The following is a 15,341-nucleotide window of genomic DNA, read 5'->3' on the forward strand; positions in this document are numbered from 1 at the left end:
GCAGGTTGTTGCTCTGGGAAGGACAGTTTGATGTGTGATAGCTGGAGTACTGGAGTGGCTGCAGGCTGCGCGGCTGTACAGATCCTCCCCGCCTGCACAAACACACGCTTTGGCCTCCCAACGAGGGGCAGGAAAGGCCCTGGGGCTGCCGTGGTACCAACCACTGAGCAGCCGGAGCTGGAGCAGCTCTGCAGGGGGAGGTTGCGTGCGGCTGGGGGAAAGGTCTAATGCACTGACAGTGTTCAGAGCTGCTGGAGGTGGATGCACTAGCCTGGATGATGGCTTACTTCCACAGCGCTGCTGCTGCTGTAATGAGAACTGCAAAATTAAGTTAATATATGAAACTCTCCCTTTTCCCTCCTGTCCACCTCATGTTCTCATCTTCGTTGTATCAGAAGCGTCAGGGATGCTGGGCAGACTTACCACTGGAATACCCCCTTCCCACCACACAGCCTTTGCTCAGCTCTTACCTATTTCTAGTGGTCTAGCACGGGTGCTGCTTGTTGGTCTTTTGTGAGTAGTTTGGGGCTCTTGCACAACTTGCCAGTGTTGTTACTGAGGGTGGGTGGGTTTGGTTTTGTTTTCTTTTCTTTAAGCTCTAGTTTGTTTTTTACCTTGTTACCAGGTTGACTCCCCAGTTCAGTTCCATCACCTTGAGGACCCATGGTAGGTCAGGCGGAGCCTCTGCCGCTCCTGGCTGCTCTCCACGTTCCTTTAGCAGACGGAGAGCCACCCGCCCACCACACACCCTCGCTGCTGCGGCGTTCCCTGGGCCCGTCCCTACTCCTGATGTAACACAAACACTTCACGCTGACAGTGTCCTGGGGTTTGTTCTAGTGCTTACCCATCTCACAGGCTTTCCACCTGCATGTGAAGGTGACTATGTATGTCAGCACGTGGGGAAATCACAGCCATCTTTTTTTAATTCATTGCTGCAGTTTAAAGGTTAGATCAGTATCTCGCGTTAAGGCTCTACCCAGTGAGCTCCCAGGGGGTTACGGTTGCTGAGGTCTGCTGCCTACTGACAATCCTGGGATGAAAGCTGTCATGTGCTTGAAGTTGTCTTCCTTGGTCCTAGTGCTCTTTGTAGCTGTTGTGAACTCAAAAATCTGATTTTCTGTGTATACGCACAGCTCCCCAAGATGTACATACATAGACTGGCGAGTAGGAAGAGCTCAACTCACTGTTAGTTTGAGAGAGGAAGAAAACAGGCCTGATACCTGGTTCCAAATACACATTACCCTGCATGCTGCTGCTCACTTCACACTGTCGGTGATGATAGAGGCTCTGGCTTGCTTTGCACCTTAAATCTCTTATTTTTGGCTAAAATGCTTTTTTTTAAAAAAACCCTCATTTTTAAAGTGTGACTGTGCTGCTTTTAGTTTGAGCATTTAGAGTTGAGCTGAGGCACAGGTGTGAATTTAGATGGGCACTTATGTTTCTCTAGACACATCACCCTGTTGATGCTTGAACTCAGCTGGGCTGTCTCACTGCGCGTCCCTGTTTTTCCCATGGAGCGTAGTGAGACAGGGGCCTGAAGAATCTTTAGAAATGGGCTGGTGTCTGAGAATCCTCATTTTATTACTGGTCTGTGGTAAACAAAGTTGTGTCACAATGCATGAATGCGCACCAGTGGAGCAGCACGCAAAGCAAAATGGACCATGTGAACTTCACTGTCCCAAGTAAGTGAGATGGTGAGAAAAAGAAAACAAAAAGCAATCCCTCCACCCCAACTGACAGGCATTAAAGTGAACTAATTATTCCTACAAGTCAGGTTTTTTCCCAGTGAGCTGGTGCCTAAGTGGAGACAAAGGAAAGTGCAGCGTGGGTTACTCGTCCCGACTTAGGCTGGCCCAACAAAGCCAGCTGTCTGATTCTGCAGGAGGATTTTGAGCTTGCCTGGGCTCCGCAGGGAAGGCCGAGTGACAAACCCTTATCTTGCAGACTTTACTGAGGGCTTTTGTGGTTTACCTTATCTCTTCCAGTCATCTTTATTGAAGGTGTGCATCCCACACACCGGACTAACTGCCTTTGGAGATAGGACCTGCAAAGGGGAAGAGGCTCGTGGTGTTGCTTCACATGGCTTTGTAAACAATCGGGAGCAGTGGAAAGGCATGGGAGCTTTCCTTGGGGCAGAAAGACAGACAATCGTGTAGTTTCATCATTTTACTACTAAGCTTAGGACAAACAAGACTGAAACTGAAGTGATTCTCAGGGGAAAGGTATTTTAACCAGAAAATTACAAGGATCTTTGTCCAGTTCTGATGAGTATTTTGAAAAAAAGCCTTTTTTTTTTGTTTTTTCCTAAATGCCAGTCTTCCAGAAAAGCTGCAGGAAAAGTGATAGAACAGCAACCAATTCCTGGACTTTCTAACTGCTCAAAGTCCCCTCTTTCAGCCCTTTCTGAAGAAACCACCTGTGCCCCAAGGAAGAACTAACTGCCCCCCGCTGCTCATCCCCAATTCCTTGCAGATGCTATGTGTTTTCTCCCTGTTCCTGACAGGGGTGGGCAGTGGGACAGCAGTGACACAGGCTGAGGTGCAAGGGGACCTTTGGAGGTTGTCTGGTCCAACAGCTGCCCAGGACCATGTCCAGACAGCTGCTGAATATCCCCAGGGATGGAGACTCCACAACTGCTGTGAGCAACACAGAAACCCCTTCAGGTCTGATCCCTCCGTGGGAGGGAAAACACACAACAGAGGAATTTGGGATTTGTCTGTCATCACTCCTATGGAGAGCGTTTTCTCTGCTCTTACCTATTGTCTGACATCAGGTAGGTAGGTAGTGGCAGAGCTAGAGCTTATTTAACGCTAGGGGTATTTTTTCGTCCTAAATAGGAGGCTGCAGGATTGCTTCTGCTTCCAACCTTCCCAAACTGGAATTTTCCCCTGCTCTCTAGGGGGAGAGCAAAAGGACGGGACCTGGGAGAGTTGGTCGTGCTCTAACTCACCCTTCAGTTCTTCCTTCCACAGTTACTCTCCTAAAATTGTTACCTATGTATGTTTGGCTTTCTGTTCAGCCTTAAAGGTGTCTACTTTAGCAGCTTCCCTGCTTTCCACCTTGCACAGTATCTTCAGAGTAACCCGAGGATGCTGGAGCCCCATTACTTGTGAAGCGCAGCACCTCTTGCTCCGGGGTTTAGGGTAGGGACAAAGTGTAAACTCCTCTTGTGTTTCCTCACCACTGTCTGAAGCCTCATGGGGTACGGATGCAATTGCAGCAGGGCTCTCACATGCACTATAGAATGGGCTGGAATTTAAAGCAGTTGTCTCTGCAACAGGGGACGGCATCACATAGGGCCTGGTAACTCAAGCACAAAGCACACGCTCACACGTGTGAGCCGACATGGGGCACTTTCTCTTCTAGCTACTGTGGGGAATTAGCCGACTCACAGGTGCAATTCTCTCTTCCTGCGCTGTACGCCCTTTTTAACCCCAAAGTGGTACACTCTGCTGTCTGACTGGCAGCACTTCAATTTTATCCTCTTTTTCATTAGTGCGGACAGGGGTGAAGCTGAATTAAGAGTCTGGGCCTTGGGACTACATCAAATTTAGCTGCTGGGAAAGCAGAACTGAACGGAGCAGCGTTGCTGACACAGAATGCATTGGGGAAAGCGGGGCGGGGGGGAAGCTGTCTGTTCCCGTCCTCCTCACACAGAACATTTCTGCTGAGCACCACTTGTGTCAGCGAGACACAGTCAGTGTCAGCACGCCGGTGCAGGAGTTCCACGGCACACGGCTCTCTGCAGGCAGCAGGAACCAAACCCCACAGCGTGGGGCAGCAGCTGCGCCAAAACTGCTGCGTTAACAGAGCAGCCCCTCCCTGAAAGGCAGCGGGTGTGAGCAAGCAGGATGGGTCACGCTGTGCAGTCACCGAGCAAAGAAATCCCAACCCCAGTGTCTGTACCGCTTACCTGAGGCAGCTTCCCCAGCAGCTGAGGTGCTCGGCCTTGTGCTTGTGGCTGCTCTTGGGCATCATCAGCGGCTGTGAGAAGCACTAATGAATCCAGAAGATAGGGTTTGCAAATATATCAGGCTATTGTCTTTTTAAAAACACTCAACCCAGCCTCGCTGCTCATCAGTAGCCAGCAGGAAAACCAAGGGGTAGCGACTACAGCACGCTCGGAAACCTCCCAGTTCAGAGTGGGGTTGTGCTCCAGTTGCCTGTAGTGTAGAACAAACCTTCAGCCTGTTCCCTGGTGGCAGGAAATATGAGGTTATAGGACACCTGACTGACAATACCTACATGGTAAGAAATGTCTGTACCAAAGGAGGTCGTTCTTCTCCATGTGTCGGCACGCTGTTTGTATCAGTAGTGAACTCATTGAGGGCAGGAACAGATTAAAATGAAACACATTAATCACCAATCACTCTACCAGTGTTGTCAACTGTTTTTTGTTTTTAATTGTTATTGTAATATATTTTGGTTGTTTTTCTAATTTAATTCTCTCACTATCGTCTGACTGTGAACTGCGAACAGTGTTAAACTTGATGTAAATAAGGCCCTTTGAAGGGCCTCTTTGCCTGTCGTTCCACAAAGTTTTGCCAATTTGCATTTTGTTTTAAATAAAGGTTGCAATATTTTATTGGCAAAAACCACTTGAGTATATGCTGCTTTTTGTTCTTAAGGAATATTTGAAGCTGCTCAGTACTAACCTGAACTTTGTTATTTTCAGTAGAAAGGACAAGATGATTATAAACCTGTTAAAAAAGAGAAATAATTTAATTCTGCCAGATGGCAAAGAAAAGCAGTATCTTTATTTATGACTCTCAAATCAAACAATGTTGCTGTGGCCAGAGGAAAGTGGTTCTTGCTGTTGGGGTTGCATAAGCAAATACTCAATTCTCAAACATACGTGTGACCTGCAGAGCGCAGGGTCTTGCATCAGCAGTTTGACAGTTGCCCTCAATAGTAACAGCACCACGTCCTTGATCAGTAACAGAGTAAGAACCGCTTCACTTGCCAACTTCATACCAGCCCGTGAAAGGGCTGACAAATCCCTTCCTCTCAGACAGCATCAGCCCGACCCGCACAGCTGAACAATCTGTGCTATTCAAAAAAATATAATCACAGGTTACCCTGGTTTATACAACCTTCTAAGCAACTAAACTTGAACTAACAACTTTCTAAACTTATTGCCCAGGTTATGAAACACAACCCAAATTGTATCTTTCTGTGGGTTTTCACCCCCCGCCTTCCCCGGGCACATCTCCCACTGCTCTTGCCCAGGCTGAAGCTCTAGGTTTGACAATCTGTGATTAAGAGATTAACCATAACCTGAGTCTCAGAAGTGCTTGGTAACTCCATGCACTGAGACTAAAGGTAAATTCAGCCTAACTGCATCAGCTGAGCAGTGAGGAAGCAGCTGCTGCGGACTGTGAAGCAGTAGGTAACCAGAGGGAAGCACCAACTCAGAGCCTGCAGGACTCGTACCTGTGCCTGGTCGATCTTTTCCCAGAGGCCGTGCTGCTCATCGCTGGCACCGCAGCGAGGGTCAAAGCCTAAAATAGATCCAAGGTCCAGCCACGGGGCGTGCGGGGAGCGGAGCCCCGTCCTTGGCATGTGCAGTGTCACCTCATCGCCCGCCCCGTTGCGTTGGAAGGGAGTTTTGACCTTAAGGTCACAAAGTGATTCCTGTAACACTGTTGAAATTTTTTTGGTCCTGCTGCAACCTACTTATCAGCTGGCAAGTACCCAGACAGCAAACAGCCCCTTGGTGTAGTAAAGCTGATACCAGCCAAAAAAACACACCACACAACATACTGAAAAAAAGAAAATGCTTACTGCATCCTTCAAAACTCACATTCAGTTGCAGCCTGTTCCTTCAGCCACCATCCTCAACTGTCCTTTGCCCTCGAGAGGGGAATTAGTCTCCCCGTTTTCATTTTGTGGTGAAGTAAACAGGCTCTTCACCTTAGAAGATGAGTTTCAGCTGAAGGTCACCTCATGCCCACAGCTGCTTCCGTACAATGAAAGGCTCCAATGAGAAAGGGACACTCCAAAGCGAGCAGCTTTGGATTTGACATCTCCAGAGGAGATTATTCAGTCATTTTCTTCACACAGGGACCTCCGTGCACAAAGCAGGATCCTGGCACGGCGTCCCCGAGCAGCAGACACCGCATGAGTGCTGGAGAGAAAAACACTCAGCTCCAGCATAACAGTTCTGTGCAATTTTGTAAAGTGGCAGAGACACATGGGGACAGGGATGAGGACGTGGCTTCTGCTGGACTGTCTCAACAGGACCAGCCTATCCAAGGCCTTCATTACATGGTAACGAACCAAGGCCTTGGACATCCCTGATCATGTCAAAGCATCTGTCAGCACAGCCAGATCTCTGCTTCAGGCTGCTGCCTGCTAGAAGAAGAGACTTAAACACTGGACAAACTTCAAAGGCAGCCAAGCACAGGCTGTCCCCGTATCCCCGAAGTAAGGCTGGGCTGGGCGCTCCTCCTTCCCCACAAAGAGCCCTCAGGGACACAAGGGGTTAAGTCTCTGTCCCTGTGCCAGCCCAGGACTGGGTAACCTGCTTGCCTGACCTTGTGTGAGGGGACAGAACCACCTTCACCACCACAGAACCACCTTCACCACCAGCGCAGTCCCACCTGGTGTTCAAGGAAGGAAGTAACTGATGCGCTGGGATACAGATTTGCAGCCTTGTGCAGAGAAAAGTTTCTCCTCTTTGGGGACGAACACCATCATCCTGGCCACCTCATCAAGGGCTGTCTCAGTGTATGGAAGCCCACGGGCCAGGAAAGCATCCCGCGCGCAGAGCTTCACGTGGTGGTGCTCCAGGGGCAGGAACGGCACGAAGAAGTCAATGAGGTTCTCTTCCAGGAGGTGGCTGCAGGCATAACCGTTCTCTGCAGCAAAACACGAGACAAAAAGCTTCAGGAACTTCATCCGAGAGCTGGCAGGTCTCTGCAAGGCAAGGCTTGGCTCTGAAGGGGCTGTCTTGGCTTGCCCACCCATATGTGGTGGGAGACACCCACTCAAAGAGCTGGCCAGCACTTGGTCTGCACACAGAACATCACTACAGCTTGGCCATCTTGGGCTTTCTAGCCATGGGCACACAATAAAACTTGATGCTAATCAGCATTATCAATAACTGCAGAAAAATGTGATGGCTGTGAGACCAAGACAGAAAGAAAGAAGAGGCAGAAACTCAGTTTCCCCATATGTAAACATTTGCATGTGATATTTAAGGATACGGATAAGGATTTTAGCCTGAGTCCCCAGAGAAGCCTTGGTACTTCCTTATGGTGTTGGGCTCCCTCTTGCACCCTGGCCATTTTCAGGGGTGAAGGGGACAAGGAGCCACAGCTCCCTCCTCCTGTGCCTCACTGCTCATGGGGCTGTGCTAATGATGAAGGGACTCCCATCGCGAATAACCCCAGGGCAGGGCTGGAATAAAGGCTCCTTCTGCAGCACACGCACCCGCGCAGCGCAGGGCGGGTGGGACTGCCTAAGCCCAGCTTACCTGCAGGCTCCAGCAGCTCCAGCCGCAGCCGCTGCTCCAGGAACTCCATGGAGATTTCCTCCCGCGCCCGGCCAGCTCGCCAGAAGTCCAGGGCCACCTCATTGATGGCATTGCCGCCAAGATTGCTGCAGACACAGAAGGAAAGTTATTGAACCACACCATCAAAGATGAACTGCTGAGAGCTGCCAGCAGGCCTCTGCAATTCTATTGACAACAAAGGATTTGCAGTGTAGGATCAGCATCTGAAATACTGGCACAGGGAGAAACCAGCTTCCTTCCCAAAGATCCCCTTCCCACACAGCTATCATCCATCTGGCAAGCCCAGTCCCTGGGGCAGCTGCTTTCTTCCCCAGGCTGGGACCAGGACCCATCAGAATCGTCCATCAGTCCTCTCTCCTGGCTGGATGTCATTGACCCTGCAGGTGACACTTGGCTCCACACCAAACTCTCAGCATTCCTGAAAGTCCAAGCTGGAGGGCAGAGCACTGGGCAGGAGTCCCACTAGAAGTAAAGGTCTGGAGCAGGGACTCTAGTACCAGCCCAGCACTTGGCAAAGCACCTGCTGCAGGAGGGACAAAGCAGCACAGGTCCCACGTGAGGACTCCGCTGGACACCCGCTTTGGGGGGCAGCTCTGTGGTGGGGGACATGGGTCCTGATAGCCACTAAGGCTCTTGGGCAGCCCCTCACCTCAGAAAGCAGTTCAAGGCCATACAGTCCCTGAGCGCTCGTGTGGGGTTTGCAGCAGCCTCAGCCAACAGCCCCCCAAGGGCCCCACCACCAGTGAGCTGGCAATACTGGGAACCAGCTGGCTGCAGGGAGGGGACACAGGGAGGCACTGGGGGACACAGATCTTGCGCCCATCTTTCCTCTTGTGTCAGAGGCTCTGAACCCACTCCCCAAATGGAAGGGAAAAAATTACAAAGCCACCGCTATTGTCCCTCATCTCATGCTGATGCTGCTCCCATCCAGAGCACAGGAGGAACAGCCTCTTCTGCCTGAGGACAGCCAGCCAGTCCCATCCCACCCCTCAAACCTGGCCAAAGCTGTAGGGCCAGACCAGTGTCCCAAAAAGCCCTGGCGCAGAGTCAACCCTCCCCACAACAGGTCTGTGTCACACTGCCACCACGTATGATGAAACCCCCCCATGATTACACACCACTGCAGTTCAAGGCACCTCGCTCCCCTCTGCTTGGTGGCACGAAGGGGCTGGCACACGGGACACTGGCCCAATGCGCCACTGTCAGCCACCCCTGGCCCCTGCACGGCTTTGGCAGGTAGGACACAAGGTCAGCTCAGCACAGCTGGCAGCACGTCCACCCTGCCCTGAGCAACAAGGGACAATCTGCCCCCTCCACCACGGCTCCTGCCGGAGACCCACGCAAGTAGGACTGAAATGTGGTCAGCTCCTCAAACACCGGGCAGAGCCAAGCCCAAGGGTCTAACTCCTAAATTGAAGGGGGTCCAAGATACTAATATCTTCTTAGCATTCCTCACTAGCTGCTTCAGACGTGTTTACTTCACATCAATTTTGAGATGTCCCACTTCTCCCCCTAGATACATCCCCCCTAGACCAGAGTCAGGGACAGTATTCACAACCAACAGTGAGATCTCCCTGCTCAGCTGTGCAGGGGACACCACGCTAGCTCTAACTCACCGGTTCCTTGTCTCAAAGCCAGGACACTGGCCCAGGTGTCCCAGCCAAGCTGGCCTCAGCTCCTCCTACAAATGCCTTGAACCCAGGGAGGATGCTCAGCATCAATAAGCAAAACTGACCATGGAGGCAAACACCTCTTGGAGGAGCTAGCGTCTCTTTCCCCTCCTCTGCAGCCTGAGCCCCTCATTGCACATCTCAGGATAACACCCATCACCACTTTGTTCCTCCCCACATCCTTGGGGGCCCAGAAATCACCTGAGGAAGAGGAAGATGGACCTCCGGTAATCCAGCTGGTCCTTGTTGTCATACCGAGCCATGAAGGGCTTGATGGCATCCAGGAGGCTGTAGTGAAGTTTCTCTGCCTCATCGAAGATGAACAGGGACTGCTTGCAGAGCTGCACAGTCTCACTTATCTGCTTCTTCAGCTGAGCCTGCAGAGCAGCAGGGAGGGGTGTGAGCAGCCCAGCAGCTCTTGCTGCCACCAGATCACCATGCAGGGGCTGAGCCTGCATGGGTTAACCTGGCAAACAGCTACGCACCACACAGCCACTGGCTCCTTCCCTCCCACCCAGTATGACAGGGCAGATGATATCTAGAGCAAAAGCAAGAAAATGAGTCAATCAAGCTAAAGATGGTTTAATAGGTGAAGGAAAGCAGAACAAGAAAGCAAGCAAGCAAAGCAAGCGATGCAAAGGCAACCATTAATTCCTGCCACTGATGGGCAGCCAGTCTCTAAGCAATGGCTTCCTACTCCAGAACCCCCGCTTCCCCTCAGTTTTTATTGCTGAGCACAACAGTAAATCAACATGGAATATCCTTTTGGTCAGTTGGGGTGAGCTGTCTGGTGTGTGTACCCCCACTCTACTGACTGCAAGATGGAGGGGGAGAAGGAGAGAGCCTCGAGGCTGCGCAAGCAACTGCGAGGCTGTGTTAGCAACTATGTTCTGCTCACAGATCCAAAATACAGAACCCTACAGCTGCTGCGAAGGAAATGAACTCCACCCCAGCCAGACCCAGTACACTGGACCGTGCCCACAGCAACACCACATTGTCAGCTCTTACCTTGTACGAGTCCACGTATGTGTGGTGGGGGAAATGGAAGAGCGAGATGAACACCCTGACACACTCACTCTTCAGCCCATCCCGGTATAGGTGACTGGCCAACATCCGGGCCACAAAGTTCTTGCCTGTGCCGGACCAGCCGTGGAAGGAGAGGACCAGAGCCTTCTGCGGCTGCGGGCTCTGCAGGAACCCTCGTACTGCCTGAACAACGACTTCTTTGGCCAAGTGCTGCCCGTGGAGCTGCCCGTTGAGGTCTGCTTCCAGCCCTGGGGGAAAGGGAGAGCAAGAGCTCAGCTTTAACTCGCAAGCCCAGCTGCTGCTGCAGGGGGGAAGAAGAGATAACCTGACAGGCACTGAGCTCACGCAGCCCTGCTGGGGGCTGCCTGGCTGAGAGGGGTCTGAAGTGGCCTTAAAGCCACATGGTTAATGCAACAGGCTGCCTGTGCTGCTTGCATCAGCTCCTGACTGCAAAGAGACACAGATATTCCACTGGCTCCTTTTTTCCTTTGGGAAGAGGAGCAGGGATTTGGTGACTGGAGAGCGCTGAAGCCCATGGGCCCCCATGAGCTCCCGGCAGAGGGTTATGGATAATAGAAATCTCAGGGACAACAAAACGCAAAGGCACCCACACAGGGCTTAGATGAAGGTTTCAGTGTGCCCTCCCAGCCTGGGGCTGGATACTGGGCCAGTCTGGGTCCCACTGCACCTACCTGGGACTACTGTGTGAAGGCAGGGCTAGTGGCAAATGGGAGCACATACACTGCACAGCGAGGAGCAAACTCTCTTGTGTCTCAGAACTGCAAATGCATTACGGGAAATGGGACTTAGCTCAGCCCCTCACCCTCCCACCAGCTCAGTAACCTGCTCAGAGGTGCCTTTTACTTCTATCACTTGCTAAAATACACTTTTCTTAATAAGAAAAAAACGCACAAACAAAAGAAGAGACAGTAGGGAGAGGCAGCAGGGACAAGCACTCCTTGGAGTCTCCCAAGAACAGCACCTACCTGTGATATTGTTGACTATCCTGCAGTCTCCTGTCTCGCAGCACTTGCCGAAGCCGCAGTACCACGTAGAGAGGATTTCCAGGTAATCCTGACCCACCAGAGGCAAGCTCCAGCCTGGAAAAGGCAGCAGTCTGAGCAGAAATATGCCAGCAAGTGTCCTTCCTTTGTATTTTGTATGGATGCTCAGCTGAGCCCCGTTAACAGCAGCCCTCCTCCCAGGTGCAGGGGATCAGATGCTGTGGGGAGGGGAATCAGGGCACAATGGGCAGCAGCTCACTCAGGTGGGCACAGAGATCCATATTTGCGGTACACCGAGTGAGGAGGGAGATGCCCGGAGCAGTGACCCTTGGGAAGGGAAGGGCAGCATCCCCAGGGACTGGGGGACGTGGGATGTTTGGACCCACTGGGTCCTGGGAGAGGCAGAAAAAGGTGGAAGGTGCTTACCTGGGCCAGCACTGGACTCTTTCTCTTCCTCCTTCTCCTCTTGGCAGCCCTCATGCCACACCTTGCACGCCACGTACTGCCAATACTGCTTGGACAGAGCACCCACAGCTCCCAAATTCTTCTTCACAGCTTCATACTTCGCCCTGCCCCACAGTCCCTGCTCTGCCCCGGGGCCCTGCTCCTCTTCCCAAGGCCCCTGCGCTGTCCCCCGGCCCCCCGAGCCCCCCAGCAGTAGCAGCAGGCAGCAGACCAGCCCCAGGGGCGCCGGGATCCTGACTCGGCCCATGGCGCTGGGTCAGGGATCCCGGCAGGGCGGGGTGGAGCGGTCCCGGCTCTGCCGGGTGTCCGCAGGCTCCCGGACTCCCTTAAACCTCCCGAGCTGTGATCTCACTTCCTGGCTGCCGGCAATTGGAGTCACGGGCGGGAAGCTGTGCGGTGGCATCACCGCCACGGCCTCGTGTCTGTCCCCTGTCCCACGGACAGACAGCCGCTGGCCTCCCCTGCGCCCAAGCGCTGGGCTTGACACAGACCCGGCCAGAGCCGTTCTGCCACATCTGGCCTTGTTCCTGAAAGCAGGCAGCAGGCACCCTCTGGGCTCTTGTTCTGCACAAAACTCGGACCCTGTCCTCTCTGCAGGTCCTGCCAAGCCTCGCAGGGAGGGAGGCGAGAGGCTCATCTTCCAGCTGTGCTGCAGAGCTGTCCCTGACACCACAACCAGCCCGCTCATGCCGAGCTCCACCACCGCAGCCCTCCGGCTCTGGCCACCACACCGGGAAAAGCTGCAGCACCAGTGACAAACGCCCAGGGAAGGCAAATAATCTGTTTTCTAAGTAGCCCAGCTGAAGTCTTTCCCCCACAATGGAAGCTGTTGTTTATCAGGATCATTTCCGAGGGGACACAAAAATAACAGGCACAAACAAGGGAGCAGGAGATGGTGGATGAGTCAGAGCAGGAGCACAGGGAGCCGCAATGTGCGGTGCATGGTGCATCTGCTGCTGGCAGCGCTATGGGCTCAGTGGAGCAAGGAGAGCAGAGCTCTCGCAGAAGCAGTTTTGTTGCTGCTCTGTGCCACACTGCGTGTGTGTCACTCTTCATCTACCCCAAGAAGTGTTGCTGCTTACTCTGATATCAGTGCATCTTCGTGCATGGGTACATCCAAACGTCACCACAGGTAGGGTGGGCTCCACTCAAGCAGCTAGGAAGGAAAAATAAAATTCAGACCAGCACAGAACCACTGTGAAATCCCATATGAGAACTGAGGCACAACTCATTACCAGCACCGAGCTCACCACTAACAACCAAGCTGTAAAAATCCCTCTGCAGAGATACACATGAACTGCTTGTGCTTTAGCAAGAGATTCTAGGATCCCACACAAAGCCTGGCTTTGATTTTGGAAACAGGTACACACACAAACCCAGCTGTGGGAGGGAGATGAAAACTGGATAAGCTCCAGGGAGCTTGAATTCTCCCTTAACCTGGACCCACTGCTTGCTTACTATAAGAGACTAACACCTCTACAGGTTACTGAGCATTAGGACAAGTCCACTCATGACGCATCCTAACCAAGACAACACCAAGATGCTTTACACATGGAAAGAATTTCAGGGTTATCCCACATGCTCAGAAAAATAAAAATAAGGAGGACACTAAATACAACTCCTCCAGCCTTGCAATTCACTGGTTCAGGTGGATGAGCAGCAGGATCCAGCACCACCAGCCATGGAGCAGAGCATTATCACCATCTACAGGTGGCTACACAAACTGCACATCAGCATTACAGACACTGGTATTAACAGAATCACCCCCTCCAGCTTCAAAAATTGTCAGTGAGGCTAAAAACTTAACACCAGTTGCAATAACTTAACCACAGCTACAACCAGTGCACGTTAGAAAAGTTTAAAATCGAACTCACTGTAGCTATAGAAAATTAAACTGCTATCAGTCTTTCTGAAAATTAGTGGAAGTATTGAAACATTTATAAAATATACACATTTATAAAAAAAATTCATAGCTGTAATAACATTCAAACTCTACCCTCCCAGGGATAAGTGCTTTGGCTGAAGAGAGCTTATCAAAAGGGACAGACTGCATAACAAAAATAGATGTTCTCATGATCCAAAGGAAAAAAAGTCTGAAAAAGCACATTTTGAAAGACAACTGACTGTCCAATACCACACCAGCTTCAGGGTACCACAGCGTCATTCCTGGGATGTCAGCTTCACTCGAACATGGCACATTGTAAACGCTAGAGGGGAATAGTAGGGGGGGGTGTGACTAAAAATAAATTAAAAATAAAAATTCCACCCCCCTTTGCAGGGCCTCAGGGAGGAAATTATCCCTAAGGATTAGAAGTGGATCTGCAGGAGACTGGAAGAGATCCTAGTGCCCAAGAGCGAGAACTCGGTCCTACCTGACTTTGGGAAGGACGGGGCTCAGAGGCACAGCAGCGAGTGCCCCAGCACAGCTTGCAGGGATTATATCCCCAATTTGTTTTTTGCTTCCTGTGCCGAATCTCACTCACTCACTGCAGTATTTGGCAATCTTCAGCTGACAGTTTTGCTAGAAGAGGCAGCTGCAGGGATCTGCAAGACCCCAGAGATGAGCTGCACAGCTTTTCACCTCACGGCTGGTTATTCCAAAGCAGTTCTGGTGAGCAGCGGCCAACTGATTAAAAATCCATGATCTCAGGTCCAGTCAGGTCTCACAGCACAGGAATCGTCTAAAAAGAAAGAAGAAACAGCACCACGAAAATGCAGTTGTTCCTGGCTTATTCAGCCCCACCAACACCACTCACTACAAGCGAACTCTCAGAGGGAAGCTCGCAACCCAGGATTTTGTCATACAGGCTGTATCTGCCCAACAGAGAAATGCCACACATCCCCCCTTTTCTGGTTTTTCCAGTTTCCATGCAGCTATTCCTTCTGCACATCCCTAAATGAACTCTGACAGAAGACAGGAGGAGTGGAGTCTCCCTCCAGAGCTCAGTATAACACCGCTATGGATTAGAACCCTCAATAAAAGGAAGATGTGGAATAAAGGATATAAGGGGAGTCTCCTCCCCTCTTTCCTTTATTTTTTTCCCTGCAAAATCCTATTCCCAGTTTCTTAAAATATTGAGACTCCATAGAGAAAAAAACAACAGAGCACCAGTCCCACACTTGGGATATATGAAACAAGAACTCATTTTCATTTCTAATTTTTATAATCAATAACAATTTGTAGTGAAAGAAATCAAAAGAAATTCAGGGGAAGTGCTAATTTTCAAAAGCCTTTGGTTCTTCATTGGTTCAAAGTTGTTTCTGTCCATTCTTCTGTAAACTTATGTTCATTACAGAATCAGAAACACTTTAAAATCTTCCAGTTATATGAATTCTCACCCTGTTACTACGGCAAACCACTCCAAAATTACTTAGCAGCAATACAACAAAGTGCTTGTAAAAACAGCTCTCAAAACTAGCTATTTCAGCCTTGCAAAACTTTAAAGCATCTGTAGTCTCTGCAAGTTGTTGAACTGATTATACACAAGCCAGAATCCTGTCGTGCTCCCTGAGTAAATTGGCACCTCAAAAATAGAGATGGAGGATATGAAAAATGATTGTCACCACACAATGCTAGGAGACAAAAAAAACCCTAGAACATCCTCCTCCCCAGAACCCCCAAAATAGAACCCAAAAACCAGCAAATCCAAAGTTTCAACT

General features: G+C 50.9%; 1 protein-coding gene across 1 annotated transcript; it reads right to left on the reverse strand.

The window, feature by feature from the left end:
- Nucleotides 1–6,609: 6,609 nt before the first annotated feature.
- Nucleotides 6,610–11,928, reverse strand: TOR3A (torsin family 3 member A; the record flags this gene model as incomplete). The annotated part of the gene is made up of 6 exons (XM_080348726.1): nt 6,610–6,860; nt 7,478–7,602; nt 9,388–9,563; nt 10,195–10,460; nt 11,199–11,312; nt 11,643–11,928. The coding sequence occupies 6 exons, from the start codon at nt 11,926–11,928 to the stop codon at nt 6,610–6,612; spliced, it is 1,218 nt and encodes a 405-aa protein (XP_080204852.1).
- Between the last annotated feature and the right edge of the window lie 3,413 nt (nt 11,929–15,341).

The sequence above is a fragment of the Nesoenas mayeri genome (assembly GCF_963082525.1).
Source record: "Nesoenas mayeri genome assembly, chromosome: 8".
Classification (NCBI taxonomy): domain Eukaryota; kingdom Metazoa; phylum Chordata; class Aves; order Columbiformes; family Columbidae; genus Nesoenas; species Nesoenas mayeri.